Source organism: Salmo salar, chromosome 17, assembly GCF_965601325.2.
Source record: "Salmo salar chromosome 17, fSalSal1, whole genome shotgun sequence".
NCBI classification, from domain to species: domain Eukaryota; kingdom Metazoa; phylum Chordata; class Actinopteri; order Salmoniformes; family Salmonidae; genus Salmo; species Salmo salar.
Window position 1 is genome coordinate 62,647,170 of NC_138307.1, and position 16,949 is coordinate 62,664,118.

Sequence of the window (16,949 nt, forward strand, 5' to 3'; positions counted from 1 at the left end):
CAAGGCAGTTAACCCATTGTTCCTAGGCTGTCATTGAAAATAAGAATTTGTTCTTAACTGACTTGCCTAGTTAAATAAAGGTAAAATTTAACAAATTTAAAAAATGCCTGATTTGGTGGAGGGCTGCAGAGATGGTTGCCCTTCTGGAAGGTTATCCACAGAGCTCCATCTGGTTCTTGGTCAACTCTGTGAATGAGACCCTTCTTCCCCAATTGCTCAGTTTGGCTGGTGACCAGCACTAGGAAGGGTCTTGGTGGTTCCAAACCTCTTCCATTTAAGAATGTGTTCTTGGGGACCTTCAATGCTGCAGAAATGTGTGCCTCGACACAATCCTGTCTCTGAGCTCTACGGACAATTCCTTCAACCTCATGGCTTGGTTTTTGCTCTGACATGCACCGTCAATTGTAGGACCTTATATAGACAGGTGTGTGTGCCTTTCCAAATCTACAATCATGTTTCTACAATCAAGTTGTAGAAACATCTCAAGGAGGATCAATGGAAATAGGATGCACCTGAGCTCAATTTCGAGTCTCATAGCAAAGGGTCTGAATACTTATGTAAATAAGTTATTTCTGTTTTTAAAAACATGTTTTCACTTTGCCATTATGGGGTATTGTGTGTAGATTGATGAAGAAAAACATTTATTTAATCAATTTTAGAATAAGGCTGTAACGTACTTTTTTTTAAAAGTCTGAATACTTTCCGAATGCACTGTATGCGTGAGAGGACTCAGCTTGTGCTGTATGACAGTTAAATCATAGTACTTACCAGCAAGTTAACATCTAATAACACATTCTAGGAAAAACTGTCCCCTTAGTACCATGCTGAATCCAGTGTGCAATTCACTTGACTCATCCAATCACCGAGATGTCCTGGCTGTTCATACTGGCATAAACCCTAAAGTACTCCATGAGTCATGACTTTGGTATTTTGGTGCTGAGAGTAAAACTACTCAGACGAGGCATTTCGAATGGCCTTAATCTACTAAAGGAAACATTCCATCTTGACCTGAATGCATATCTCTTGTCCTTGTCGCTCCCAGAAAGTGGATAGTGCATTGAGTCCTCCACATTCCACACATTATGAGACTGAACCATGCACTGTACAACAACTGACTGCACTCGTACAATAAGGGCTCATTACCCAAAGTCAATTGATGTCCTCAATGTAACACATTCAGAGAGAGAGAGAGAGAGAAAGAGATGAACTCTGTTAATGTAGTGAAAAGGCAATGCACAGAATGAGACTAGAGTCGTTATAGATCCTCAAAACCACCATACTAACGATATCATACCAGTATTATCAATATTCAGCGACCAATATAAATAACGTTTTTGTTCCCACCTTCATTTTGCCAAATCACCACATTCCAAAGTCCTTACGTACACTACATGACCAAAAGTATGTGGACACCTGCTCATCGAACATATCGTTCCAAAATCATGGCCATTAATATGTGGTTGGTCCCCCTTTGCTGTTATAACAGCCTCCACTCTTCTGGGAAGGCTTTCCACATTGTCTGCGGGGACTTGCTTCCATTCAGTCACAGGAGCATTAGTGAGGTCGGGCACTGATGTTTGGCAATTAGGCCTGGCTCGCAGTCAGCGTTCCAATTCATCCCAAAGGTGTTTGATGGGTTAAGGTCAGGGCTCTGTGCAGGCCAGTCAAGTTCTTCCACACCAATCTCAACAAACCATTTCTGTATGGACGTCGCTTTGTGCACAGGGGCATTGTCATGTTAAACAAGAAAGGGCCTTCTCCAAACTGTTGCCACAAAGATTGGAAGCACAGAATCATCTAGAATGTCATTGTATGCTGTAGCGTTAAGATTTCCCTTCACTGGAACAGGGCAGAAATTTGAAGAAGTGACTTGTAGGAAAGGTGGCATCTTATGACGGTGCCACGTTGAAAGTCACTGAACTCTTCAGTAAGGCCATTCTACTGCCAATGTTTGTCTATGGAGATTACATTGCTGTGTGCTCAATTACACCTGTCAGCAAAGGGTGTGGCTGAAATAGGCGAATCCCCTAATTTGAAGGGGTGTCCACATACTTGTGTATATATAGTGTACTGTAGATTGCTCTATTCATAAGCAATGAAGACTTTGTTCATCAGATAGGAGGATGTGCTCCTTCACACCAGGTGTGATTCATTTCCATAATCGAATTACTGGACCAAATTGTTTCCATTAATTCCCTATTTCCATGTTGCTCCAAGTTTGTTCCCAGCATCTGTAAAAGATCCAGACACCTGTTCCTCTCCCTGTACCCGTGAGACAGCTGGCTCTGGACCTTCACAGTAGAACATGGTGTAGTGGAACCAAGCTTTATAGAGGAGGCCTCAGCGCAGGGCAAGGCCAATGGGTTATTTCTGCAACGTGATACGACTACTGAGCCACAAACACCCATGAGACAGAGAGTGGAGAGGCGGTGCGGCACCGTGTGAAAACCACAATGAGCCAGCGGCATGCCCGCTCATTGCGATGCATAGTATGGATTGCTGTGGACAGCAAGAGAGTCCCCCTGCAGTATAAAAAATGAAACAGGATATATTGTCATTCTCTACGGGAGCGTAGTACCTGAGAGATACCCTCAGCTGATGACAGCGGCCATGTCACACTACCAAGTGTAATGGGTTTCATGACCGTAGCCTCAGCCAAGCACAACACTGTAGTGGTTCTGTTTTCCAGGATACCTCGGTCTTCTCCAATGATGCTGAACCCAGCACTACATCTTGCTAAATACCACAGCAGGTTTTGCATATCTTTCGATTCAAAAACTAATATCAGTTTTTTTGCCAGTCATTAGCACCGCCGGGAAGAATACTGCAAATATGGTGACAAGCTGATGGAAAGTGTCTGTTTTTAGAGTGTTAGCCCATCAATGTGTACCACTGACAGTTACCATTGTGCACATTCTTTCCGTGCCATTACCCCCTCCCAAACATGATGCCTGTCCCGGCAGTTGTCGCCTCCGGCACTCCAGCAGAGTGATGACCTGGCTGCCAGATGTTGGCGTTAATATGCCTGCCTGTCGATAATGAGCTATTTCAGGGGTGCCACTACTGTCCTTGTATCCCAGTGGAAAAAATGGCACATCTTTCTGCAAACAATGACACCTGGGACATTTTCCACAGAGGATGAGCCAAAACAAGATTTAACTAGAGATAATAACTCTTACTTTCTGCCGTGTCAGAAGTCTTGCTGTGTTATGAAGTCTGAGCATAGGCCTAATTTGACTTAAGTATCCCTGTTTGTACAGGTCTGCATTCTTTCAGTGCATGAACAATGGTTGTCCTAATCACAAAAACATGGTATCTAGTATAGATTTTATAGGATCGCAAGAGTACTGAAAATGCACCGAACTTCACCAATAAACAAAGAATGGAAAGACTGCTAATTACTGCTCATCTAACACAGGAAACATACGTCCAGTGTTTTTCAGTTGCAGGTAAATTATGAACGCAGTAATGTGTGATAGGCAATATTGGTAGCATTTGGGTAAGTAGCGTGATTGTGTTTGTCAAGTGGCGGCAGCCACACGGGGACACTCAATGTGACAGGAGGAAATTGACTAATCTGCTTGAGGACTTTTTTTGGCATTAGAATTTGGGCTGCGTGCATCTTGGTTTTCCATAGCATTTTGCCAAATCATTGTGCAGTATTTGACCTGGCTCAGAAACTGTTACCAAGTGAAAGTAGGCTAAGGGAATAGGTTATATTTCTCTTGCCCTTCATCTGACAAAAACAACTTTGCATATTCATACTGTCATACTGTGGTGATTAGCATAACTGGGTTAGGAAGGACTACGTTAGTTAGTCCTATAGTTAGTCCTATAGTTAGCTAATGCTTCATCTTCAGGAATGACCTATGACTTGAACCTTTGAATTACATTGTCCAAGATCTATTTTGTGGCATTTGCTAAGTTGTTCCTGTATAAAGAGCTCCTCCTCTAGTGCTGTAAATCAGCACAGCCTATTGATTGTGTGGTCTGACATGACGACAGAGGTCGTACATGACACTGCCATTTTTCACAGATGGCGTTGGAGACTGCTGTAGAAAACTAGCCAGAATATCAATAGGCAAATCTATGTGCATTCTCCGAGAGCCGTGCAGACAGGGGAGCGGAATAGAGGGCACCTTAAACTGACAGACCTGGTATAGGGGAAGTATCATTTGTGGTAAATCAGGATGAATGTAATTTCTAGGAAGTGGCATGTAAAGGTCAGGTTGTGGGCTCTTCGTCTTCTAAGGAGTAGAGAGGGTTCAACTAAAGCAGGGGGTCAAACTCAACCCATGGAGAGCCTAGTGTCTGCTGGTTTTTGTTCTTTCCTTTCAATGAAGACCTAGACAACCAGGTGAGGTGTGTTCCGTACTAATAGGTGACCTTAATTCATCAATCAAGTACAAGGGAGAAGCGAAAACCCGCAGACACTCGGCCCTCTGTGGAATGAGTTTGACACGTGATCTAAAGCAATGGAAGCAATGGAGGGAGAGCAGAGGTGTTTTTATGATTCGGTTAACCCTCACAGTGGGGACTGACCCAAGCTGATGAGGAGGTGTCACATTCTATCTGGGAGGATCAAGGTTACTCTGCTCTTCATGCACAACACACACACACACACACACACACACACACACACACACACACACACACACACACACACACACACACACACACACACACACACACACACACACACAGACACCCAAACATATGCGCGCACACACACACACACACACACACACACACACACACACACACACACACACACACACACACACACACACACACACACACACACACACACACACACACACACACACACACACACACAGACCACACCACACACATATGCGCACACACACACACACACACACACACACACACACAGACACCCACAGCGCACACACACACACACACACACACACACACACACACACACACACACACACACACCCAAACATATGCGCACACACACACACACACACACACACACACACACACACACACACACACACACACACACACACACCCAAACATAAGCGCACACACACACACACACACACACACACACACACACCCAAACATATGCGCCGCCACACACACACACACACACACACACACACACACACACACTCACACACACACACAAACACAGACACTAAAAAATATGCGCCACACACCCACCACACACGTCGTGCCACATGACCCATCAGTGTTCTCTGGAGAGGACAGCAGACATTGTTTGCACACCCCAGAGTGTTTTTCCACAGGCTTGAATGTAATTTACTGCTTGTCAACTCTCCATTAACCCCTCGCGCTTTGTGTCTACTCTGCCACTTCAGCGGCACCTGTATGCTTTGTCACACCTGCTCAGACATTTCCATGCTGAGGAAACATGGCGTCGGAGGGGATGGCTGCCATTCTACGGGCTCCTAAACAACTATGCTTTTTTGTAGTTTTTTTCATATTGTTTGTAACTAATTTTCTACATAATGTTGCTACTACCGTCTCTTATGACCGAAAAGAGCTTCTGGATATCAGAACAGTGATTACTCACCTCGTAAAGAATATACTGCTTTGTCAAGACAAGGCCCAAATCTCCGTCATCAGCTTAAAGAAAGATGGAGGAAAAGAGGGAGGAGGGCGGGGTGCCTTGTAAGAATTTGTCGATGAGTAGGTAAACCACCACTTCCCTCCGTATTATTGGCCGACGTGCAATCATTGGAAAACAAACTGGACGATCTACGATTAAGACTGTCCTACCAACGGGACATTCAAAACTGTAAAATCTTATGTTTCAACGAGACGTGGTTGAACGACACCACTGATAATACAGAGCTGGCTGGCTTCTCCGTGCATCGGCAGAACAGAGCAGCTACGTCTGGTGAGACGAGGGGCGGGGGTGTGTGTCTATTTGACAATAACTGCTGGTGCGCAATGTTAAATATTAAAGAAGTCTCGAGGTATTGCTTGCCTGAGTTAGAATAATTCATGATAAGCTGTAGACCACACTATCTACCAAGAGTGTTCTCATCTATATTATTCGTAGCCGTCTATTTACCACCACAAACCGATGCTGACACTAAGACGGCACTCAGCGAGCTGTATAAGGCCTTATACCTTATGATATCCAGTGGAACAACCACTTTACAATAAATAGTACATCTATATCTTTTTTTTGGGGGGGGGGGGGTTAGAAGGATTACTTTATCCTATCCCAGGTATTCCTTAAAGAGGTGGGGTTTCAGGTGTCTCCGGAAGGTGGTGATTGACTCCGCTGTCCTGGCGTCGTAAGGGAGCTTGTTCCACCATTGGGGTGCCAGAGCAGCGAACAGTTTTCACTGGGCTGAGCGGGAACTGTGCTTCCGCAGAGGTAGGGAGGCGAGCAGGCCAGAGGTGGATGAACGCAGTGCCCTTCTTTGGGTGTAGGGACTGATCAGAGCCTGAAGGTACGGAGGTGCCGTTCCCCTCACAGCTCCGTAGGCAAGCACCATGGTCTTGTAGCAGATGAGAGCTTCAACTGGAAGCCAGTGGAGTGTCCGGAGGAGCGGGGTGACGTGAGAGAACTTGGGAAGGTTGAACACCAGACGGGATGCGGCGTTCTGGATGAGTTGTAGGGGTTTAATGGCACAGGCAGGGAGCCCCGCCAACAGCGAGTTGCAGTAATCCAGACGGGAGACGACAAGTGCCTGGATTAGGACCTGCGCCGCTTCCTGTGTAAGGCAGGGTCGTACTCTACGAATGTTGTAGAGCATGAACCTACAGGATCGGGTCACCGCCTTGATGTTAGCAGAGAACGACAGGGTGTTATTATTGAAACAGGACCCAAGTGGTATCTATAAAGATCCAGTCCATTTAAAACATTGGAGACCTCTTACACTTCAGTGTTGTGATGCACAAATCCTAGCAAAATGCTTGGCGCATAGAATTAAAAAAGTATTGTCAGATATTATTCATCCTAATCAGACAGGTTTTTTACATGGACGATACATTGGAGATAATATAAGACAAGTCCTGGAAACAATAGAATACTATGAAATATTGGGGACACCAGGCCTGGTTTTCATAGCTGATTTTGAAAAGGCTTTTGATAAAGTACGACGAGTTTATATGTAAATGCCTAGAATATTTCAATTTTGGGGAATCTCTTATAAAATGGGTTAACGTTATGTATAGTAACCCTAAAATAATAAATAATGGCTACATCTCAGAAAGTTTTAAACTATCTAGAGAATAAAACAAGGTTGTCCACTATCGGCATATCTATTTATTATTGCCATCGTAATGTTAGCTGTTGAAATTAGATCAAACTATAATATTAAGGGATTAGAAATCCGTGGCTTAAAAACTAACTTGTCATTGTACGCTGATGGTTCATGTTTTGTTTTAAAACCACAATTAGAATCTCTCCACGGCCTCATAGAGGATCTAGATATTTTTCCTATCCTCTCTGGATTAAAACCAAATTATGATATATTACTATATTACGTATTGGATAACTAAAAAAATGCTAATTTTACATTACCGTGTAGTTTACCAATTAAATGGTCTGACGGAGATGTGGACATACTCGGTATACAAATCCCAAAAGAAGGAAAGGATCTCACTCCAATACATTTTCATAGAAAGTTAGCAAAAATAGTTAAGATCTTGCTACCATGGAATGGAAAATACCTGTCTATTTTTTGAAAAATCACCCTGATTAACTCTTTAGTCATGTCACAGTTTACCTATTTGCTTATGGTTTTGCCTACACCCAGTGACCTGCTTTTTAAAATATATGAACCAAAAATATTCCATTTTATTTGGAATGGCAAGCCAGACAAAATGAAAAGGGCCTATTTATATAAGGAATATGAATTTGGAGGGCAGAAATGATTAAATATTCAAGCATTAGACCTCTCACTAAAGGCATCACACAACATAGGGTAGACCTGATCAATGATCAGACAACGATGAGACAGCCTATAGGGAGGAGGTCAGAGACCTGGCAGTGTGGTGCCAGGACAACAACCTCTCCCTCAATGTGAGCAAGACAAAGGACCATATCATGGACTATAGGAAAAGGAGGGCCGAACAGGCCCCCATTAACATCGACGGGGCTGAAGTGGAAAAGGTTGAGAGTTTCAAGTTCCTTGGTATCCACATCACCAACAAACTATCATGTTCCAAACACACCAAGACAGTTGTAAAGAGGGCACGACAACACCTTTTCCCCCTCAGAAGACTGAAAAGATTTGGTGTGGGTCTCCAGATTCCTCAAAATGTTCTACAGCTACACCATCGAGAGCATCCTGACCGGTTGCATCATCGCCTGGTATGGCAACTGCTCGGCATCTGACCGTAAGGCGCTACAGAGGGTAGTAGGGTAGTGCGTATGGCCCAGTACATCACTGGGGCCAAGCTTCCTGATATCCAGGACCTATATACTAGGTGGTGTCAGAGGAAGGCCCAAAAAATTGTCAAAGACTCCAGTCACCCAAGTCATAGACTGTTCTCTCTGCTACCGCACGGCAAGTGGTACAGCTGTGCCAAGTCTAGAACCAAAAGGCTCCTTCTACCCTAAAGCCATAAGACTGCTGAATAATTAATCAAATGGCCACACGGACTATTTCCATTTACCCCTCCCCTTTGTTTTTACACTGCCTCTACTCGCTGTTTATTATCTATGCATAGTCACTTTATAAATTACCCCGATTAACCTGTACCCTTGCACATTGACTCGGTACTGGTACCCCTGTATATAACCTTGTTATTGTTATGTAATTTTCTTGTGTTACTTTTAGATTTTTTTTCATTTAATTTTATTTAGTAAATATTTTCTTAACTCTATTTCTTGAACTACATTGTTGGTTAAGTGCTTGTAAGTCAGCATTTCACGGTAAGGTCTACACCTGTTATATTCGGCGCATGTGAAAAATCTAATTTGATTTAATTTGATGACTGCATGCCTGCCTCCCAAGCTGCTTGCAATATCCGAGACACATCTTTCTATGGGAGGTATATAAAGGCCAAAACATCCCATGAGAAGCGGATCACGCTCTGGGTTCAAATGTATAGGTTTCTCCAGGCTGCTGTCAAGAAACAAGGGAAAGGTCCTGTGGCTCACATTCTGATTACACTTGGTTTGATACTACAAGGAAAACTTAAAGGAAATGAACGCTCACCGTATCGAATAGACTACATAAAGTAGACGTAATCCAGTGATTGAAGATTATAATCTTCAGGAACGCATTCACAAATGTCTTTTTAATTTCCGATTACATTTTCTACGATGGCATCCACCAATTCGACAAGATCACAACCATTAAACTTCCAATGACTAACACCACAATGCTCCAATAGCCTATAGGAATCACAAACATAACATGCTGACAGTTTATTGATGTATGGGTTTATTCAATACCATCTCCCATTTTGCATGCACTTAACACACACTTAACACGCCAATATTTACCTAACCGGGTGGTCAACCTCACAGCGGCAGTTGAAAATCCATAGCTCAGCTGAGATGAAAGATCAACTTTTCATCTGTAAACAATTCAAAAACATTTTCATTCAAATGGGTTTGTACAGACAATAGGGCACGGACACAATGCCCCCAGTACAGTCTAAATGTCGTTTTGACTGATTTTCACAAAATAACATTTTCAGGTGTGTGTGTACACATTGGTGATTTGAGCAACATGTAGTCTGATTCTGACATTCTTTCCACTAAAAGACAACTTTGATCCTAAGACAACCACTTTAGATAGAACTGCAGACATTCAATATAAGCATTTATTTCCCCACGATTAACTGCACTGGAATCAGCCTGCCCTTAAGCTCAGCAGCATTAGTAACTAACCTGATATGTTCTTCCTGGAACAGACCCATGTAATACCACTGAGAGGAGTGTTGAACGTTATTTATCGTGGGGGGGGGGGGGCGTGGTAGTGGGTGTGACCAATGGTGATGTCTCTGAGCGAACATTTTTGACGCCGTCCTCTTGGCCGCAGAGACATGTTTTAAAGCTTATTTCCTGCAATTCTATACATTTTGCCATGGCTTCTGTCATGTTCTTATGCTGAGTGACTCAAACATTATAACAAAATGAATGGGGTTCTCCTTGACTTTAATTTAGGAGATTGTTAGTTCTCATGATCTGTTTTTGTACATACTTTATATCTGATTTTAGTCCTTTAAGTGTACACTGAAAACGTTTTACTATCCCAAATGTTTTTTTCTGCTGTGGTGCAGGCCTGTGTATTCCAGGCATGCCTTGCCACAAACAGCGCAGTAAACAAAGGCCTTAACCCTGTGTATTCCCATGGAGAGCAGGCAATAAAAACGCATCTAATCATCTGAAACAGGGGGTAACTGCCCTGGGCTTTACCTTCAATCAGTGCTCAGAGATGGGAATGAGAATCTGTACCCTGGGGAGTCAGCATAATGCATCATATTAAGTGCAGCTAAATAACCCATTCCCCTGTAATCACATTCCCTTGCATGTTTTATACAGAATAAAGATTAAATTATGTTTGTGTGTCTCCCAAGACATAGGTGAAGTCAAAATATCGCTTGTGAATCTAACGAATGTGATCTGGAAAGTATACCTAAAAAAAACATTTTGGTTAAAACGATCAGTTTGATTTATTAGATTTCGGAAGAAACATTTTCTTTTCGTTTTGCATACTGGTGATCTGACTTGTTAGACAGTAAAGAGAAAGGGAAGGGTACCCACACCAATGCAGAAAAAGGGAGAAGTTGGCCCAACATGCCTCCCAAAGGGCACAGACAATTTTCAGCTCTAGTGATCCAGCTCCAGGACCAGCTAAGTCCAATGGTGGAACAATACTCAACTCATGTATTCACACATCCACCCCACAGTGACAACTGACTCTCCGTGCCGTTTTTTAAAAACATACTAAACATGGGGAAATGGGGACAGTGGAAATCAATGACATGGGAGATGGGACTACACCAGAAATCACAGGATGGCAATACAAATATAGATATATTCAGAAGATAATCTAACATTAAAAAATATGTTTTAGCCAAAGAGAAAACAGTGTACATGACAGGGCAATAGAAAACAAAGTCAACGACTGCAGGGGAGATGTCATTATTCACCTCACAGGCTGTAATGGCACCATTATCTCCCTGTCACGTTTTGTGTCTCAGCACTCAATCGCTGAGGGATATAGAGTGAGTTCAGAAATGATTGACACCCTTGATAAAGATGAGCAATAAAGACTATATAAAATAAAGAATTAAAATACTGAGCTATATTGTATGCTGAAAACAATGGAGAAATGAATCGCGAATAATGATGAGTGAGAAAGTTACACAGGGTCAAAGATCATACCCCCCAAGACATACTAACCTCCCCTGTTATTGGTAATGGTGAGAGGTGAGCATGTGTCGTGACTCGGGGGCTGGATGTAACTCTCACTCCTGCTGAGCTACAGCTAATTCTGGGTCGGAGGGAGCAAGAGGCCATAAAGGCGGGAATTCATCGTGAAAATCTGAAAAACAGGAAGGAGAGGGCTGAGCAGCTCCGTCCGCGGTCAGCCAGGGATTGCAGCATCAGCAGGCTTACTTCCATCGTCAGCACCTTCACCCAAAAGTGGAGTCGGGGGAATTACCAGAACGGGGGGGGGGGGGGGGGGGGGGTGCAGTGAAACGTGAACTTCCACTAACCCCCTTATTTGACATCCTTCTGGAAGAAGACAATAACAACGAGGACGGGTGGTTTGGAGAGTCCATTATGGACCAGATGTTACCAGTTTAAGGGAGTGATTGAATGAGGGGAAATGACAGTATTGTATGAATTTGATGTAACCGGTTTGTGGGGAGGAGTGTGTAAGGGAGGCTTGAATATATAAGTCTTTGCAGATTAGAAGAGGTCTGCTTTCTTTGTTTCAGAGCCTATTTTTTGGACCTCTCTCTTTTTGGGGATTTTTTTTGCCAAATGATTTACTGTTGTTGTTTTTTTCACTTTTCGGGAACACTGTTGTTGGGGTCGGAGCCTTTTTCTGAATTCTTCTAAGACATCAGTTAGATGTAAGCCTCCGTTCTTTTACCCACATGGGTAGAGTCATATAATTAGTGTGTTTCTTTAGGAGGAACAGGATTGGGTTGGATACCCTAGGACAAGTAGACTGATTGGGAGTGGATTTCCTCTTGCGGGGCCACTGACAGAAATAAAACAGAGGAATTCCTCTCTTTGTTACCGTGTGGGTCCATGCTTGGGATGTGTATAGCAATGTCTAGGATGTTAGGCTAAGGCATGACACGGTGACTATACCATTTAGTCTCGTGGGAGTAAGGCATGACACGGTGACTATACCAGTTAGTCTTGTGGGAGTAAGGCATGACACAGTGACTATACCATTTAGTCTTGTGGGAGTAAGGCATGACACAGTGACTATACCATTTAGTCTCGTGGGAGTAAGGCATGACACGGTGACTATACCATTTAGTCTCGTGGGAGTAAGGCATGACACGGTGACTATACCAGTTAGTCTTGTGGGAGTAAGGCATGACACGGTGACTATACCATTTAGTCTCGTGGGAGTAAGGCATGACACGGTGACTATACCATTTAGTCTCGTGGGACTAAGGCATGACACGGTGACTATACCATTTAGTCTCGTGGGACTAAGGCATGACACGGTGACTATACCATTTAGTCTCGTGGGAGTAAGGCATGACACGGTGACTATACCATTTAGTCTCGTGGGAGTAAGGCATGACACAGTGACTATACCATTTAGTCTCGTGGGAGTAAGGCATGACACGGTGACTATACCATTTAGTCTCGTGGGAGTAAGGCATGACACAGTGACTATACCATTTAGTCTCGTGGGAGTAAGGCATGACACGGTGACTATACCATTTAGTCTCGTGGGAGTAAGGCATGACACAGTGACTATACCATTTAGTCTCGTGGGAGTAAGGCATGACACGGTGACTATACCATTTAGTCTCGTGGGAGTAAGGCATGACACGGTGACTATACCATTTAGTCTCGTGGGAGTAAGGCATGACACGGTGACTATACCATTTAGTCTCGTGGGAGTAAGGCATGACACTGTGACTATACCATTTAGTAACTCCAGGTCCACAGGTGAAGGGTTTGTGACACGCACCCGTAGGTGTAAAACAAAATATATATTTAATAATAACACTTGCCAAGCGGAGAAAGTATACTCACCACTCTAGTTTCCCTGGTCTTATAGTTTCCATGGTCTTATAGTTTCCCTGGTCTTATAGTTTCCCTGGCCTTATAGTTTCCCTGGCCTTATAGTTTCCCTTGTCTTATAGTTTCCCTGGTCTTATAGTTTCCCTGGACTTATAGTTTCCCTGGACTTATAGTTTCCCTGGCCTTATAGTTTCCCTGGACTTATAGTTTCCCTGGCCTTATAGTTTCCCTTGTCTTATAGTTTCCCTGGTCTTATAGTTTCCCTGGCCTTATAGTTTCCCTGGCCTTATAGTTTCCCTGGCCTTATAGTTTCCCTTGTCTTATAGTTTCCCTGGTCTTATAGTTTCCCTGGTCTTATAGTTTCCCTGGACTTATAGTTTCCCTGGCCTTATAGTTTCCCTGGACTTATAGTTTCCCTTGTCTTATAGTTTCCCTGGTCTTATAGTTCCCCTGGTCTTATAGTTTCCCTGGTCTTATAGTCCTGGGAAAGCCTGATGAACCCTAGGTCGCCCTACCCCTGAGCTGGACACCCGACTGAGTGGTTTTTAGTAAAAAGGTTTCTTCCACTCCAGCTGTCGGCCGCCGAGCTCTACGCCACTGGTATCAGTGGGTTGCTGGGATCGGGACTGGGCTGAAAGGACAATGCCCGTGGGTAATAGGCCTGAAGCAGGGATAACCTAGGCCAGCTCATTAAGCTCAAGGGGGACACTCTGTAACTTTCTCACTCATTATTATTCACAGGATTATCCGTAATCATGGTAGCATCCAACATGACACAATACATTATTTACCATTGATTTCCATTGGGCACAAAATAATCTGAAATACAACCAAAACAAATTGCAAAGGCATCCAACAAGTTTATGGTCACAAGGTTGATGTAGTCATTACGTGCTATGAACATGGGACGAAAAACTAAACTTTTGACTACTTTATTTATAAGGAGGGGTGTCAATGATTTTGACCCCTACCTTTTAGAGAGAAAATAAATAGTACTTGTTGAACACCATCTAGGTCACATTTGATTTGGATAGTCCGGATACTTTACAGATGGTCATACTATCAACAAATGATCTGTTGATAAGCAACTGCTTGCTAAGGTCAGGGTTAGGGTTAAGGTTAGGTTTAGAATAAGGGTTAAGGTAAGGCTTAAGTTTAAGTTTAAGGTTAGGATAAAGGTTACGGTTAGGGTTAGGGCTAAGGTTAGGGTTAGTAGATAGTTAGTTGAAATGTTACTGATAGAGCATCTACAAATAAAGTGTTACCCATTTAGTCAAATGAGCAGCCAGACTGTAGCCCCGGATCGGGCATGAGGCATCTGTGTCCCATCCTCTCAAGGGAAATGTCAAATACTGACTGGCTGGGCTCCCTAGAGGGTGAATGCAATGTCTTCAGCAGGGTGATGTCACCATGACAAGGTGAGGAGACATTTAGAAGAAGACTTTCTCTAGAGGCCCTTAAGCAACATTTATGTGCCATGGTTCTACAGAGATGGGATTTGTGACTGTCTCTGTTTGATTCGGGAAGGGCAAAGCGTTGGCTGTTATGGCAGAGATTTCAGGTGCGGGACGAGGCTTATGTTAGCTGGAGGTGGACAAAGATGTGCCGAGGGACCTTCTGACTCCCCCATCCTCAGTCTATCCTCACTGAATCAACCACTTCCTTTCTCTAATCCATTTCTCTCTAGTGAGCCACAAGTGTGTCCTGTTTGTATTGTTGGATGTTTTAACATATAAATAGGTGGACTTAAACATTTGATGGGGATTAGTCTAGCTTGGCTCTGTGCCTAATGCAATGATTAGGGATTTCTGTCAGAGCAGATAAGTAAATTACTGTATCGCTAGTTATTCAGAGGCTGTGTTCAACTGTTAAAGGGGCACAAGCCTAAAAGCAGGACCTAAGATAGAAGGAGTTGTTCAGTGTCAGTTAGTGAGCTGTCAGCCAATACCTCCTCATTAAGTCCCATTCACATCAACCAATTGTGCATGGTGACAGTCAAACAGGTCCCTGAACCATCCAGTATCACAAAACAACTACTCAAAGTGACAAATTACTCAGAGACAAGATGCTGTACACCAAATGAGATCGCCATTATTAAACCATTATTAAACTGTCAGAGGTGTAGCAAACGTGCAGAGCCTCCCTCTGAGAGCATGTTCCCTCCAAACACTTCACCGTGAGACTGGTAGCTTGGTCTGAGGCAGGCTAACAGGATAGACTACAGGCCACGAAACAAGGTAAAATACTAGTGGCCTGAAAACACATGGATCAATTTGTCTTTTCTTTGAGCTGCAGAGCCAATCCCCAATCAGAGCTGGATATAATACTACCAGCTCTTACCTGCCTGAAACACACGTAGCTCATCAGGTACAGGGTGAAAACATCAAGTGAAATGGTGGAAGGAACAGCCTAGTGAGCGAGTGTATTGCTGCTGTAGATGAGGGGAGCTCCTGCTAGGTCCGCATGGCCCTGTTAGGCCTACACTGAATCACCGCCTACCAGTAATAGATTTCATTGCATGTAGGATAACCTAACACAACACAAGAGAAAAATGTTTTGGTCTGTCAATTCAATAGTTTTTTGTAAAAAACTAGAGGAAATACATCCCCTTTGCGGTGTTGCTTTCTTATGTTAAGACTCTCCAACTTCTGGTTGTCTCGTTGTCCTGTTAAAAGTATCTCCTCCCATATAGGCTACAATAGTTTATGTTTTCCAGGCCTGTTTTCAACAGCAGCATACCACCAGCAGAATACCACTGTCTTGTTTTAACTTGACAATCTCATAAGTCCTCGTCGTTGTTTGTAAACAACTTTGTTTTCCTAGCACATCTCCGCTAATCTCCTTGTCGCACACATTCATTATTATTAAATAAAGATACATGTTAATGATGTTATATGTGTGGAAGTAGCCCTACTTTTCAGTACTTTCCCCAAATTAGAATTTTGATGGATGCATGTAGGCTCGTTAATTATCTAATCCATTGTTTTCCTCTGTTTCCCTCCATAGGTGCAAAGGCGATTCAAAGCCTGAACTCCAACTGAATAGAAGAACATCCCCAAGACCAGATGCAATGGAGATGTTCAATGTCACCAACTTCACCTACTGGAATGCCTCAGAAGGCACTGACGCAGGGCCTGTCATTGAACCCGAAAGCCCATACAAGACTGTGGAGGTGGTGTTCATTGTATTGGTGGCTGGGTCCCTCAGCCTGGTCACTGTTATTGGAAATATCCTGGTCATGCTTTCCATTAAGGTCAATAGGAACCTACAGACTGTCAACAACTACTTTTTATTCAGCCTTGCATGTGCTGACCTAATCATCGGGCTGTGTTCCATGAACTTGTACACAGTATACATAGTGATTGGCTACTGGCCCTTAGGGCCTGTGGTGTGTGATCTGTGGCTAGCCTTGGACTATGTCGTGAGTAACGCATCTGTCATGAACCTACTCATCATCAGCTTTGACAGATACTTCTGTGTCACAAAGCCCCTCAGCTACCCTGTCAAAAGGACCACCAAGATGGCAGGGATGATGATTGCTGCTGCCTGGGTCCTGTCCTTCATTCTGTGGGCCCCGGCCATCCTTTTCTGGCAGTTCATCGTGGGCGGGCGGACAGTGCCTGAGAGGGAGTGTTACATTCAGTTCTTCTCTAATGCAGCAGTCACCTTCGGCACGGCCATCGCAGCCTTCTACCTACCCGTTATCATCATGGTCATTCTCTACATACAGATCTCTATAGCCAGTAAAAGCCGTGTG

At 43.6% G+C, this 16,949-nt stretch overlaps 1 protein-coding gene across 1 annotated transcript in view; it reads left to right on the forward strand.

Annotated features, from left to right (window-relative positions):
• Positions 1-16,949, forward strand: part of LOC106576423 (muscarinic acetylcholine receptor M2) — a 79,904-nt gene that overhangs the window by 56,621 nt on the left and 6,334 nt on the right. Inside the window, exon 3 of the mRNA XM_045699970.2 lies at positions 16,199-16,949. This exon is cut by the window's right edge and continues 6,334 nt beyond it. Within this exon, the coding sequence (XP_045555926.1) occupies positions 16,263-16,949 (687 nt within the window). The 5' untranslated portion in view covers positions 16,199-16,262. The remainder of the gene's footprint in view (positions 1-16,198) is intronic.